General features: G+C 48.3%; 1 protein-coding gene across 1 annotated transcript; it reads right to left on the minus strand.

The window, feature by feature from the left end:
• Positions 1-6,428: 6,428 nt before the first annotated feature.
• Nkx2-6 (NK2 homeobox 6) lies at positions 6,429-9,780 on the minus strand. The gene is made up of 2 exons (XM_005355458.2): positions 9,540-9,780; positions 6,429-7,045 (listed from the first exon to the last, which is right to left on the minus strand). The coding sequence occupies exons 1-2, from the start codon at positions 9,778-9,780 to the stop codon at positions 6,429-6,431; spliced, it is 858 nt and encodes a 285-aa protein (XP_005355515.2).
• Positions 9,781-13,684: the final 3,904 nt, after the last annotated feature.

Raw genomic sequence — 13,684 nt, forward strand, 5'->3', positions numbered from 1 at the left:
AAGATCCACCTTTCTCCCAGGTCGATGCTGGGGGTTGGGAGGAGTTAGCTGAACCTAAATAGAATCTGGAGGAAGGCAGAGCCCTCCCAGTTTTCTCCCTGCTGTCAGGGAGGAGAAGGAACCTGGAGGGGGGCTGAAAATTCCCACTCCCTGGTCACTGAATATAGGATCTGCGACCCTGGAGGTTCTGAATACATAGAAATGTGCACAAAGATGAAAGACAAAAACAAAAACCAGAAATGCAGCCTGCCCTGGCTCCTGGAGGTGCGGTGGTACCACTCCCACCCAATGCCACCCTCCGTGCTTTTTATCTTATGTGTACGAGTGCTTCACCTGAATCTATACATGTGCATCACACGTGTGCCTAGTACTTACAGAAGTCATCGAAGGGTATTGGATCTCCTGACACTGTAGTAAAAAACGTTTGTGGGTGCTGGGATCTGAACTGGGATCCTCTGCAAGAGCAGCAAGTGCTCTTAACGGCTTATCCATCTATCCTGTCCCTCTGTGCTAAGAATGGAAAAATAAACAAAAAATGCCAAAGGAACTCAAAAGAAAGCAGGGTCTTGTGTATCCCAAGCTAGTCTCTCTCACTCGATAGTAAAGGATCACGAAGCCTTGAACTTTTGACCCACCTACCTGTATCTCCTGAGTGATGAGATTACTCGTAGGCTTGAGCCACCACGCCTGGAGATTGAACCTGGACTTTGCTGTGTGTTAGGTGAGCATTCAGTCAATCGAGCCACAACCCCAGGCTCAGCCCTTTAACATTATATAATCCTTTAACTTCTTTCTCAGTTTTCATTTTCTTAATGGATATTGTGGGGTTGACCACACAGGACTTCACCCATCTCCCACTGAGCTTGCTCCCCCTTTTTTATTTACCCCCTTTTGATCTTTTCTACAAATCCATCTTCTGTAGTTTTTACTTGTAGTATGAAGGAAACAAAGTCACTTGACAGTCATGGGGTTAGTAGGAAACTTTGGAAGTAGCTGCTCACAAAGCCACAGGATGGAGACCAGAGGGCCAGGAGAAGAGGTACAGTTGTCACTGATAGTGTGACTGTCATTTCTGGGGCCATTGCATGTATTTTCTGTTGGATGGATGTAGTTATCCCTTGGGGTCATTGTGAAATTGGTTCCAGGGCACACCCCCTTAGATGTCAGAATTCATGAACATCAGATCGCTTGTTAACACAGCACAGTGTTTGCACAGACACCCCCTCCATATACACATGCCATCCTTGGTCTGCCAGGTGTCTCTAGGCGACCAATGGTACTCACTACAATACTTACATGTCACTTCATATGCAGGGACTCAACACAGTATTTAAGGGAAAGGCAATTCTCCCTTTCTGAGACTGTTAAGAGTTTTTTTCAAGTATTTAAAAAAAATGTCTAAAGTTGGTTGAATCTGTGAATAGAGAGGGGGCAGCAGCTTGCCTGTATCTGATGGAGGAGGTGAATCCTGAGTGAGTGGGAAGTAGTTACAAGGGTAGACGGTGGTAGGTGGGTATTCACTCTATCAACGGAAATCTGGAACTGGGGGTGTATCTCAGTGGTAGAGCACTTGCCTGGCTTGTGTGAGGCCCTGGGTTCATCCGTAACAACGCGCACACACACACACACACACACACACACACACACACACACACAGAGAGAGAGAGAGAGAGAGAGAGAGAGAGAGAGAGAGAGAGAGAGAGAGAAGGGGGGAGAGAGAGACAAAAGACAGGACAAGGCAGAGAAAGAGACACATACACACACATAATTGCACACACACAACTGCTCACAAATAAATAGAAGCCCACCAGCAGGTAGATCATTGCACAGCCAGTCACTGCAGCAAGAAGACACAAGCCTCAGCTGTAGATTACAGCTGTGCCCATGAGAAATGGCACCACTAAAGCAGTGTTGCCATCCTCAGCTGTAAATTACACTGACAGTTAACACACGCATTAAAGCACACACCCAGTGCCTTCTAATGCCAGACTCTAGCCTAAGTTACATCCAGCAGCCTGGATGAATCCCTGCACAGCACATGGCACAAAGGAGGCCAGTCACAAAAGAATCCGCATAGGTCGATCCCTGGGGCCCTTCAAAACCAGACACAATTAAGTCATAGCTGAAGGAAGTATCCACATGACTGTAATAAGAAGCCCAAAAATCTTTATTGCAGTAGCTGGGAACTCCTCTGGGGGATGGGGAGTAAAAGGGGAGGCTGCATTTTGGGAGAGGGTGGGGAACAGAGCTGCAGGAGGACAGGCACCCCATGCTTGAGTGGGTGACTCTGAGTCATTGACAGAATCTGTTCACGTCACAAGTGTCCTTAAAACAGTGTCTAGGTGTTTGGTGTCTAGACACAACATCTATATATCCCCTTGTATTAAACATGAAAAGGGTGTGTCAAACCAAAGTTAGAATGACCACCCCAGAGTTATAACTCCTCAGTTTTGCAGATGGAGGGTCTAGCACAGAGAGGTTAGAAGGCTGACCCAAGGTCACAGAGCATGTTCCTAATTAAACTAGGGCCAGAATAATGCAACTACTCACTGCCATCCTTCTGAAGGCGCTGGGCTGAGGGGCACTGCCTTTAAACCCGAGTCCCCTTCTTTTCCAGCAAAGGAAAAGAGCTAGTCATTGAGATGAATCATATAAGGAAGGCATATGAACACTGGGAATTCTACACATGTTCCAAATGGAAGTTTTAAAAAGATTTGAATACCTCCCCCCACACACTCTGAGAGATGATGGAGGTGGTGATAAGGATGATGAGAATATCACAAAAAGTGACTCAAATCTCCCCCAGCTCCTGTCTAGACTCTATTTGGTACACAGCCTGGGAACCAAAGCGCTAAACAGGGGGTGGGGTGGAAGCCGGGCAGGGAGATGAAGGGTCAGGAGCCAGAAAGTCTGCTAATGTGTTGACTCACCCACCTGGCCTAGGTGAAGCCCCTGAGCCTGGGACAGTCAGGACAGGAACCTTTGCTGTCTCTCTGAGAGCTTCTCTGTTTTGTTTAGAGGTCAATTACTTCCCATTTGGGGGACTTGTGAACATTAAGAGGTGAGCGGAGTGATGGCTCTGAAGGATGCAGATAAGGCCAGGCTTGCTTACTGGACACTCGCTCCCCAGTAAAAGCCCCGTGAGGATAAGCACTCACCAGCAAGGGACTCACAGAGCTAGCGGGCAGCTTTTAGCACCGGACTGATTACAGGGAAGATTGACAGCTGAGGGTTGGGGACTTCCAAGGTTGGGGTGTGGGAGGGTGGTTTTCACAGCAACTGTTAGGCTGTGGGGAAAGGGAGAAGAGCTTTCCTTGCTCCTCTCTTCTTAAGGAAGAAAGCTTTGGTGTCCAGAGAAACCCAGACTCCCTTACTGTCTTCAGAAAAAGGAGTTCCCTCTGGGATGTGTGTGAATTGGGTTCTGTCATTGTTATTGGTTTTATGTTTGAGTTGAGCCACATAGGGGTATCACAATAATCTGGGAGGAGGGAGTGTGACAAAAGATGATGGTCCACAAGGTTGGTGTGGAATCTTCAGGAAACTGTGCCTTCTGTGCCTTCTGTGCCTTCCTCAAGCTTGGTTGTGACATGGTCCCACGGTGCATGTTTGATAGAAAAGGGAGGCCACTCAATGGAATTTCAGTGAATTGCGTACAACCCCCAAACTCCCTAGTGCATGCTTTGATGTGCAGCTCAGACCCCTGGAACAGGACCCCAACACCAAAACCTCTGTTTGTCTCCGCAGCAAAGGCCTGGACCTCTCCCGAGAAACCGTCCTTTCCACACTCAGCACCAAAGTCAGCACCTCTTCCCCACAGCTTCCCCTCACCGCACAGCACCCCGGCTGGCTTTTCTTTCCTGAGCTTTTGTCTGTCCTGAGTGACACACAGCACACACCACCTTCTATTTTCAGATACCTTTATCGAATTGCCTTTCCCTAGCTTCGTTAGATAATAAAGCCCTGAAGGACAGGGCGGCAGCCATATCTCATTTGCTCTTGTGCCCCTCCTGGGAAGGTGCAGCTGCGATGACCCAGCTCAGCAAACCTGCCCTGGCTTTCACTCAGAGGGCCCCCATCTTCTTGACTTTCTTCCAAACCTTCCCTGTAGGTGGGAAGGCCTAGAGGTCTAACTTGGCTAAATCCAGATCACAGCACACTGCGGCACCTCTGATTTTTCTAGGCTGAAAGGGCAGGAAAGGGAATGGGGATAACATTAATTTGCTACTCTGTTCCAAAGATCTAGAACACGATACTCTATATATCTGGGGTGGGGCCTGTTCAAGGGAGCTTTTTCGGGGGACTACTTAGGAAAGCTTAGATAGGCTTCATAGGCAACATTGGACTGAAAGATGTCTATCCTGATTAGCGCCTGTGTCCAAATGCCCCCTTTTTGATGAGCACACTCTTCCAAGGGAGAGTTAGGGGACTTCCTCTGCTGATTCTCACAGGATAGGGAGTTTAGCTTGGAGTCTTTAGCTTAGTTTAGTTGAGGAAATCTCTTATTGGGATTTTCAAATCTGAAATATGTGTACTGCTTTCCCTAAAATTTTATTTTATTTAGACAGGGTCTCATGTTACTGGAGCAGATCTATACTGGTTTCATAGCCAAGAATAGCCCCGTTGCCTCTGCTTCCCCACCAGAGAGCTAGGATAACAAGCTTGTGCTACTGCAGTGATGGGGAATCCAGCTGAGGGTCTCCCACAGGCAAGTTGAGCTCTCTGACCCATTGAGCTGCATCTCCAGCCATCATTCTGCACCTCTGTCTTTTATGTCCAGGGGCACAACACTAGTTACAGGACACCAATGCTCGTCTAAATAAACTTTTATTAACAGCAAAGAAACATGAAGTAAGAGGAAGAGAACAAAAGACGCATGAGAAAGTAATCCTGGACCATAGAGATGGTTCTGCGCATCTTAAAGGGGCTGCCCCCAAACCTGGGTTCCAGCCCCCCCCCAACAGGGTAAAAGGAGAGAGAGTGGCTGTTTCCTTCACTCTGACCTCTGATTATCTATAGCCACCATGGCTTGCATCTCTTCCCTCTCCCATGAATAAATGTAAAAAGGAGGAAGTGGTAGTAAATTTTAAATAGGAACAGTGGCTTTGGTACCCCAGCTTAGGCTTTTAACCCTTAAGGGATGCAAGCGGCCAACAGTTGAGCATCTTCCAAAGAAGATCAAACCCACTCCTTCCTCACTTTAATGGGAACAACCCGGGGGTTGCTGTCCAGGGAAAACTTCAGGGAGTCCCTTTTAACTAAATACAGAAACCTGTTCAATAATAGAATTTAGTTATTGATACCAATTGAGGGGGGTACAGAATTGGGATTCTCATGAAGTCCAAGGAAGCTGACATCACATTTTTCTACTCAAGGCCTTGCTCTATTTGTCCTACCAAGGCTAAATTCCTACTTGACTCCATGCTTCCATTAATAAATTGAGTTTATTTTCAGTCTTTAGGTTAAATGACTTAAGATTAGGGGGAGTGTAAATTTTTCATAATTTTGAAGACCCCCACAGTTAAAACTTCTACTATCTTTTTAGATTTGTCTTGGATTGGGGCAGGACTATTTTTCCTGATGGGGACTCTAAGTGTCCCCTAAGAGTATCTACAAACAGGAGAAAAAGTGCAGTGTGAGGAGAAACCCGATAACCTACCTTTAGGGCTGAATCGGCTTTACTCACTAGACTTATTTTATTTTACTTTGGATACAGGGTCTCCTTATGTAGCCCAGATTGGCCTCGAACTCCCCAATCCTCCAGCTTGGGTCTCCTGAGTGCTGGGATTACAGGTGTATGCCATTGCGCCCTCTGAGAACAACCCCTTGAGGGTCCTGGTGTCTGTAACTCGCAAACACACCGAATATAGTTAATTAATTTACTCGTCCGGCTGTTCCCTGTACAAATGCAGTTGCTGAGAGTGCATAGGACCCCTCTGCAAGTCACCGCCAGGGAAAGTGCTGGAAGGTGACTGTTCCGGGAGGTCCACGGTGGCACTTCAGGCTGGTGGTCTCCTGGTATCTTCAGCAGTTTGACATTTCTCTCTTCTCAACCTCATATCCCTTCTGGCCGTGCACTTGTTCCTTTAGGGGATGGAGTGCAGAACGCCTTGATCCTCAGGCCTCCGGGATGCTTGTAATTGTTTAAAGCGGGTTGTGGTTCAGAATCACCCGCTTCCAAACTGTCAGCCACCAGACTATCCTCTGTGCACAGCATCTAGGTGGCCAGCCAAAGCCCGGTTACACCTCCCAGGGAAAGAATGTTCTCAGCGCCCGCCGGGGTTGGAGGGAACTTCTCTGGGCAAGTCAGTCGCAAGATCAGTGAGGTGGGGGGATCGCCGCTTTCCAGCCCCTTGGCAGCAGACGCTCAATTCTGAAAGGGGAGGGGACCAGGCACCTGGCCCTTAATGGCAGTAGCTGAGCCCAGCTATTCACCAGGCCGCGACTCTCTGTAGCGTGGCCGGCAGATGACCCTGCGGGGTAGAACTCTGGACACCTGGGCTGAAGCCAGAGCTGGCCAGTGGGGTGAGTGGCCCGGGACCGACGCCAGTGTAGCAGCCCGCGTAGCTAGCACTATAGGAAGGGCCGGAGTAGCCCCTAAAGCAAGAATGGGGCGCCGTGGCCGCGTAGGGACCCGGGAACGCGGGGGCATCGGGACCCTGGCAGGGCTTGCCATCCAGCACCAGTACCGGCACTGCTACCCGGCGTGGTGTTAGCGGGTGGCCCGTCAGTTCCAGGGTCTGATCCTGGCGCTGCCTCTTGCACTTGTAGCGCCTGTTTTGGAACCAGATCTTGACCTGCGTGGACGTGAGCTGCAGCGCGCTGGCTAGATGCTCGCGCTCCGGCGCAGACAGGTACCGCTGCTGCTTGAAGCGGCGCTCCAGGGTCAGCACCTGGGTCTGTGAGAACAGCACGCGGGGTTTCCGCCGCTGCCGCGTCCTGGCCGCCTCCGGGTCGCCTCGGTGTACACTGTCGCCGCTGTTGCCCACACCGCGCTCCATCCTCGGGTTCCCAGCTCCAAGCGTGGAGGTCGCGCGCGGGGGAGTGTCTAAAATCACGTGGAAGGAACCCCATTAACAGCCAGCAACAGGCTCAGGTTGTTTTCACTAACCAGCCCTCTCTCCCTGGCAGCCTTGACTGAGCATCCAGTTGTCCTCACCCTTCTCTGCCCGCCTCCTCCCAGGCGGGTCTCAGTGATCTTATTTCTCATATCTCTGTCGCTTTCGTACCCTCCAGAGCCTCAGTAAAATCTGATAGACTGTGAGTCTTCGTTTCGCCAATTTTAGATTCTACATCAGGTGTGATTATTTTCTTCAATTGTGTCTGGTAGTCCAAGAGTTTGAGGAATCTTAAAACGTGAGTGTGCGGGCCAATCAGAATGGGGGCTGGACCTTAAACTTCATAAACACGATGCTCTACAGTACAGTTAAAAACAAGAGGTTTCCTGAGCAGACTTAAAAACCCCGGCTCACACCTGGAGAAATCCAGGGACACGGAAGGGAACTTCTAAGGTCACCAAGCAAGTGCAAGCCGGGCAGGGTCAACATCCTCAAGAGGGATGGAACGGTTGAGATTCTGACTCTCAGCCTCCGGCCTGGAGCACAACCTCTGGGGTACTGGCTGTTGTTTAAATAAGTTTGAGAAGAGAAAAACATCCCCCCCCCTCCGCCCCTGGGGTAAAGGGCTTCTGCGCAAAGAAACCATAGATACCTAAGATACCAAAAGTGGAAACCGGGAGGGTCTGTTTCCTTTTAAAATTAAATGAGACTGACCTCCAGCGATGCTGAACGGGCAGGCAAGAGATTTCATCTGAAAGCAGCTGACTCGGCAAAGCCCCTTCCAATCGCTTTAAATTCGGGTTAGCCTGATCTACAAAGCCAGCTCCAGGCCAGTCATAGTTTCAAAGTTCCCATCAGGAAAAGAGCCCCCACCCAGGTAAATCCAAAAACTTGAACTGTAGATCTCTAAAATTATGAAAAATTTACTCTCTCAATCTGAGGTCATTCATATTGAAGAAAGAAAATAAACCTGATTTTTTTAATGGGTGTCCGGGTCACATAGAATTTAGCTATGATGGTAGGACAAACATCAAATGGCATCTTGCTTCCTTGGATTTCATTCTTAGACAATGAAAATTATCCTCTATGCCCACTTCCCAACCAGCTGACACAGTAAAGGTTAAATTCAGCATAGTGAGATCCTATCTCAAAAATACAAAACACAAATAAATACATAGAGTTGGCTTCCCGGACCCTCTGAGTCACAGTTGGAGGGCTCTGAGCCCTGCTTTCAAGAAGGCAAGAGTCAGATGGGGATGCATGTCACAGGTCTTGGAGAAGCCAACCAGATGGCCCAATCCCCTGACCGAAGGCCCTCAGGGCCAGGCTGGGGTGGGCCCTGTGTGGCTATCACAGTGGCAGAAGACAGGCTGCCAGGCAAGGGACATACTCAGGTGTGCCTGTGACTGGGGTAGTGGGGGAGAGAAACCGCCATAATCCTCAGCAAAGCTGAAAGGAGCTTCAAGTCAGCAGACCCATGCCCAGGGAACTGAATGGTTAGTGTCCACTGCAGAAAACCCACTGGTTTCTTTTTAAACACAATAGAATGTTCAGGCTTTTGGAGGATGGGTGACAAACAGCCTCAAATCTGAGGGTAACTCAGAAGGTGCTCTTGTGGCTATGCCATGATTATGTGTGGTCTGGCTTGGTGAGAAAGGCTGGTTGTGCCAAGCTACTCTCCTCCCCACCTCAGACTGGAGGTGGGAACACTCACCTGGCACACTGGCAGGGTGGGAGGACAGTGGCCATTTCATTCTTCCAATAGTAGGCCTTTCCTGCCTATATATACCACCTGTGTTGTAGAGGCTTCCAGAACATAAAACTCCCTGTCTGTTCCTTCTCTTTCCACAAGGATAGGTTCCTGGGCCTCTCTGCTTGCCCTTGCACTTTGGACCAGATGGGCTAGGCTGCAGTTATTCTAAAATGCCAGGTCCACTTGGAAAGCAACACACACACACAGACACACACACACACACACACACACACACACACACACACACGGGGTGGGGGGAGGCACACTTATTCTTCCCCTCTCATTTCTTCTAAGGAGAAATGTGTGTCTGTCTGTGTCCATGTCCCTGTGTCCATGTGACTGTGTCCGTGTGTGTGTGTCTGTCCATGTCTGTGTCTGTGTCCTTGTGTGTGTGTGTGTGGTTTCATCCAGAAATGTGAGGTTAGGCAGGCAAGGGCAGCAGTGATGGAGCATGAACTAAGTTATGGTAAAGAGGTTTTGTGGGGGAAAGAAGCTCTCCATACCAGGCTCCGCTGGAATCACATCTTTGTGGTTGGCAGAGGGGCAGCTGTGGGAAGGAACACCCTACAATTCAAGCCCTTAGGAGGCAGGACTAGGAGCAGGGAGACTGTCTTTTGGACTCATAAAATGAGGGAAGATAGGGTGGGACTCGGGAAGACTCTCTGCGGGTGACGACTCACTCCGTCACTCCGTCAATAACGCCTGTAGAAAAGACCTGAGCGCTTACTCACCTGGCTCCATCTCCACGACTGTCTCCCAGGGGCACCGAAGAGGGTCTGAGCCAGCTTGTGCCCAGTCACCACCCTCTGACCCTCCGGATTCCGGGCCCATTGTTAGGTATTGAGGCTTTTCTAGGTTCTTATGAAACTCCCATTGTGACCGAGTCTTGGCGTCGGCTTCGTTCGGCTCATGCTCCAACCTGAGAATGTGGTCTACGGAGAAGGGAGTGGAGGTGACCGGGCTCAGCAGCATCTCGGAGATCTGGGCGGCGCGGAGCTGACAAGTTCTCCACCACTGCGAGGAGTCGCACACCCTAGATTCCCCTTTTGTGAAGGCAGGCTCAAGCGACTCCTGGAAGCTCATTTAATGTCCAGGACCACCTTCCTTTGGCCTCATCTGCAGGCTGGGGGACCAGGACCGGGTGACAAAATTGCGGTCCTCCATTGGCTTCCACAGAAACCACGTGCTAGCCCCGCACCTTCCTCCCCAGACGCTGGCCTTGGGGCCCTTCTGTTGGTCCTCAATCCCTCGTCACCTTTTTGGGGGGGATTGGTTCCTACTGACCCTTCTCAAAAACAAAGAAGACAAGTAGGGCGTGGCCTGTATCTCAAGTGGGTGCTGCGGGGAGCTTCCGAGGGCTTAGGACTGAGGGAAGGCTCTGAGAGAGTGTACCTGGAAGGCGCTAGCTCCGAGTTTCTGAGCAGTCAGTCCATCTGGTTTTCCGGTACACACGCACATGGCAAAGAAAAACCGAGGGTAGAGAGCTGGAGAGCACCTAGGATGTGAGATGAGAGGTGTGTGTGTGTGGGGGGGGGGTCTCAGCTGGTGGTAGAAGAATCTCGGGACACTAACAACTGATAAAGTCAATGAGCAAGTTTTTTTTTTTTTTTAAGTCCAATATACGCTGCGCAGGATGGACCTGTCACTTAACAGGGAAGGGAAATTGAGGCTCAGAAGGTGGTGTTGCGGGGGAGCGGGGGTATTCCGGTTATCTTTGAGTATTTCTGGAATGGTTAGGAAGTAAGGTAAACTCTCACCCTAGAGAAACTTAGACATAAGTTCATCTCGTCTCTCCCCCGGTGTTTCCTCACCTTGTCTTTGCTTTAAAGCTTGTTTCGAGCAAATGTGTGTGAGTCGAAGTTTTGCCCGGTCTTAGCTCTTCAGAACAGCTCCTTGAACACAGCTTGGGCGGAGTACACAACGCTTGGTGTTCGCGGTAGGAACACCGGGAGAGTGAGCAGATAAGGCCTTGGCTGTTGGGGCACAACGTGTGGGGTTTGGGACAAAGGGCGAACCTCTCTTATACTTCGTTTTCATGAGTTAAGGAGAAAGAAGCGTCCGCGGAGGAATAAGCAGTACACTGTATAATCAAGAATCCCCCAGCCGCCCTGACTAATGAGATCAAGAAAGCGGGGTTCGGTGTTGTACTCCCAACATAGGATTTAAAAATACCGTTTAAAATATAAAAAGATCTCACTAGAGATTTAAGGGAATTTCAGATCAAATGTTTTTAAACCCGTCTTATGAAAATCCACGGTTATACGAGAGGTTTAGTTGCTATTTCCTAAAATCCCTATGAAAACTCACCTCCCGCTCTCCTGTCAGAAAGCACAAAAAAATTAAAAACAAAATTATTTAGTGGAAAGGGAGGGGGAGGGGCTGCAAGCCCAGGTGAGGTCAGAGGCAACTGGAGGGCAGAGTCGATGGATTCCAGGGATCCATCCGTCAAGCATCTTTAGCCTGAACCATCTCCCAGGTCTAGAGGATACAATTTTGAAACAAAAACTTCACGAAAATTTTCATCAAACTTGATTTTTCGTGACTAAGTAGTTGTAATAGTTTCATATACCTATCATGTAATCTTTATGATGAAACTCTATGCCTCCAGATCTTTTTTTTTTCTAGTCAGAGACGCGGATGGGAGAGGGGACGGGCAGGGAAGACTTCATGGAGGTCCTGCTTCTTCCTGGCCGACATAGCGTCCCCCCCCCAAACCAATATTCCCTACCCTTTGCCCTCAGGGTTATTAAATTTTATGATAATCCAAACATATTTACACTTTATCATGTTTTCGTTTTTTATCATAAAATTATGAGTACTCCAAAAAAAGTGGAAAAATCAGGGAGGGGGAGATTGAAAACATCCACTCAGAAATAAGTCTTGTTTTTTTGCATTGTTTAAATTTATACATTTATCCATTATAAATGAGTATATTTTCTGAGTATGGTTCAACAATAAAATGTCTTACATTGCAGACGGATCTTAACAGAATGAGTTCATAATTTTAGTCTCTTTTTTAAAATCACCATAAATAAAGCTTTATCTTTGTAGGATATCTCTGTGATATCCTCAGTATACATATGTAGAGAAAACATTGGGACGTATTTTTTTTTAACGTGAATTAAAAACTTCTGGGACTTCTTGGAAAATTGTGCTATTCCACCCACTTCCCAGAGATGCAGGGGAAAGGCGTTCTGATGGAGGTTTACTTGGGCGCACTTCCGATGGCCCCAGGAATACTTGGGATTTTGAGGGAGCTCCGCGCCAGGCGCTCCAGATATGCTGAGCTGGACCCAACTTTTCTTGGTCTGGAGCGACCTAAAATCAAACTCTAAAGCCTGAAGCTGCCAGGGCTTTGTCATTCGCTGGAGGATAAGATGTATCACTAAGAAATCTAGAAGAAAAAAAAAGCCTTGGGTAGGACTTGAGGTTAACAGTCCTGAGTTCAAATACTTCGCCTTCCTAGTTTAATAAGATCATCATACGCTATTTGACGCTTGAAAACGTTTTCTATCAGCTCAGAAATGGCGAAAAACATCCTTTTAAGGGAGAGCGCTGGTCAAGTCTGGGCTCAAGAGGTAAGCGCGCAGAGAAATCCCTAACCCACCCTCCAAATCCTCGCCAGGCGCTTGGGGAGAGACCAGCGTTGTGTTGCGGTGCAGGCAGGCACGGGAATTCGCAAAGCGGTGTTTTGTTTTCAGTTCTTTTCCACTGGACGTTCGCTGGCCATGACCTCTCCCTGCTTGGGTCCGGAGGTTTGGAGTCTAACCGTCAATTAAATTAAGGCAGTTTAGCAGCTGCCCAAGCCCACAGAAACGATGAGTGCATCTGGTCGAGTCTAGGGGTTCTTGAGTAGCACAACAGTGACTGACTGGCGTGCACTACCTGGTGTCCCTCACTCTTGAGTGGAGACTTCCCCAGTGCTCTTCCCATCACGTGCCAGGAAGGGGGAGTTCCAGACAGGGTTTGTTGTGTAGCTTTGGCTGTCCAGGCATTCGCTCTGCAGACCAGGCTTGCTCCCTCCAGAGTGTTAGGAGTTGGGGATGGATGTGACCTGCTCCATCCAGATTACACAAACTAAAATTCAAACCAAAGGCTTAGCTTAGCTGCATATTTTGAGCACCTTTCTGGCCTTTTCTGCCCCAACAGGGAAGACTGTATATTATTATTATCAGCATCATTATTATTTTATTTTTATTATTTTATTGAGAGAAAAGGTTTGTTGTTTTGTTCAGGCTAGTCTTGAATTCTTGGGCTCCAGCAACTCTGCTGCCTTCCCTCCTAGAGTGATTGGGACAATAGGTGCATGCCCCTGACTGAAATAGAAGACAGACTGAATCCCAAATTGTGTAACTTTGCATAACTTTATGAGATTTGTACGTAGTATTTATTGAGGCTCTTCTCACCTGTGAATAACATTCTCTTTCAACTCCTTCCCCCTTCTCCCTTCTTTTCTTCTTTTATCCTAGAAAATAGAACCGAGGGCTTAGAAAATCCTTCTACCCCTGGAGAGACTTTCAAATATAAGACACAAAAGTCTAGTGGTCCTGCTCCCATGGGCCAGCCTGGACTTACAGGAAGCCTATGGTTTTTAACCTCTGGGTAGGATCTTGGTTGGGCTAGAAGAATGCCTCATGGATTTGTTCTTGAAGCTTTCTCCTCAGTTTCATTAATTTACCCTTTTCACACTCGTTTTGATATTACTAAACACAGGAACAAATGCACACATATTTTCCTATTTTTAATTCTTTCAGATATTTCCTTGTAAAGACATTACTAGAGTGATACCAATGGGGTGTGTTGTTGTTGTTCGTTTGTTTGTTTGTTTTTTCCTGAGACAGGGTTTCTCTGTAGCTTTGGAGCCTGTCCTGGAACT

This window comes from Microtus ochrogaster, chromosome 17 (assembly GCF_000317375.1).
Source record: "Microtus ochrogaster isolate Prairie Vole_2 chromosome 17, MicOch1.0, whole genome shotgun sequence".
In the NCBI taxonomy this organism is placed as follows: domain Eukaryota; kingdom Metazoa; phylum Chordata; class Mammalia; order Rodentia; family Cricetidae; genus Microtus; species Microtus ochrogaster.

Bases quoted from the DNA above. Each gene is read 5' to 3' on its own strand.
- Nkx2-6 (XM_005355458.2), bottom strand. From the start codon at position 9,780: ATGCTGCTGAGCCCGGTCACCTCCACTCCCTTCTCCGTAGACCACATT. The intron at 7,046-9,539 runs GTGAGTAAGCGC...ACGTGATTTTAG, and splicing joins AGTCGTGGAGATGGAGCCAG to ACACTCCCCCGCGCGCGACC.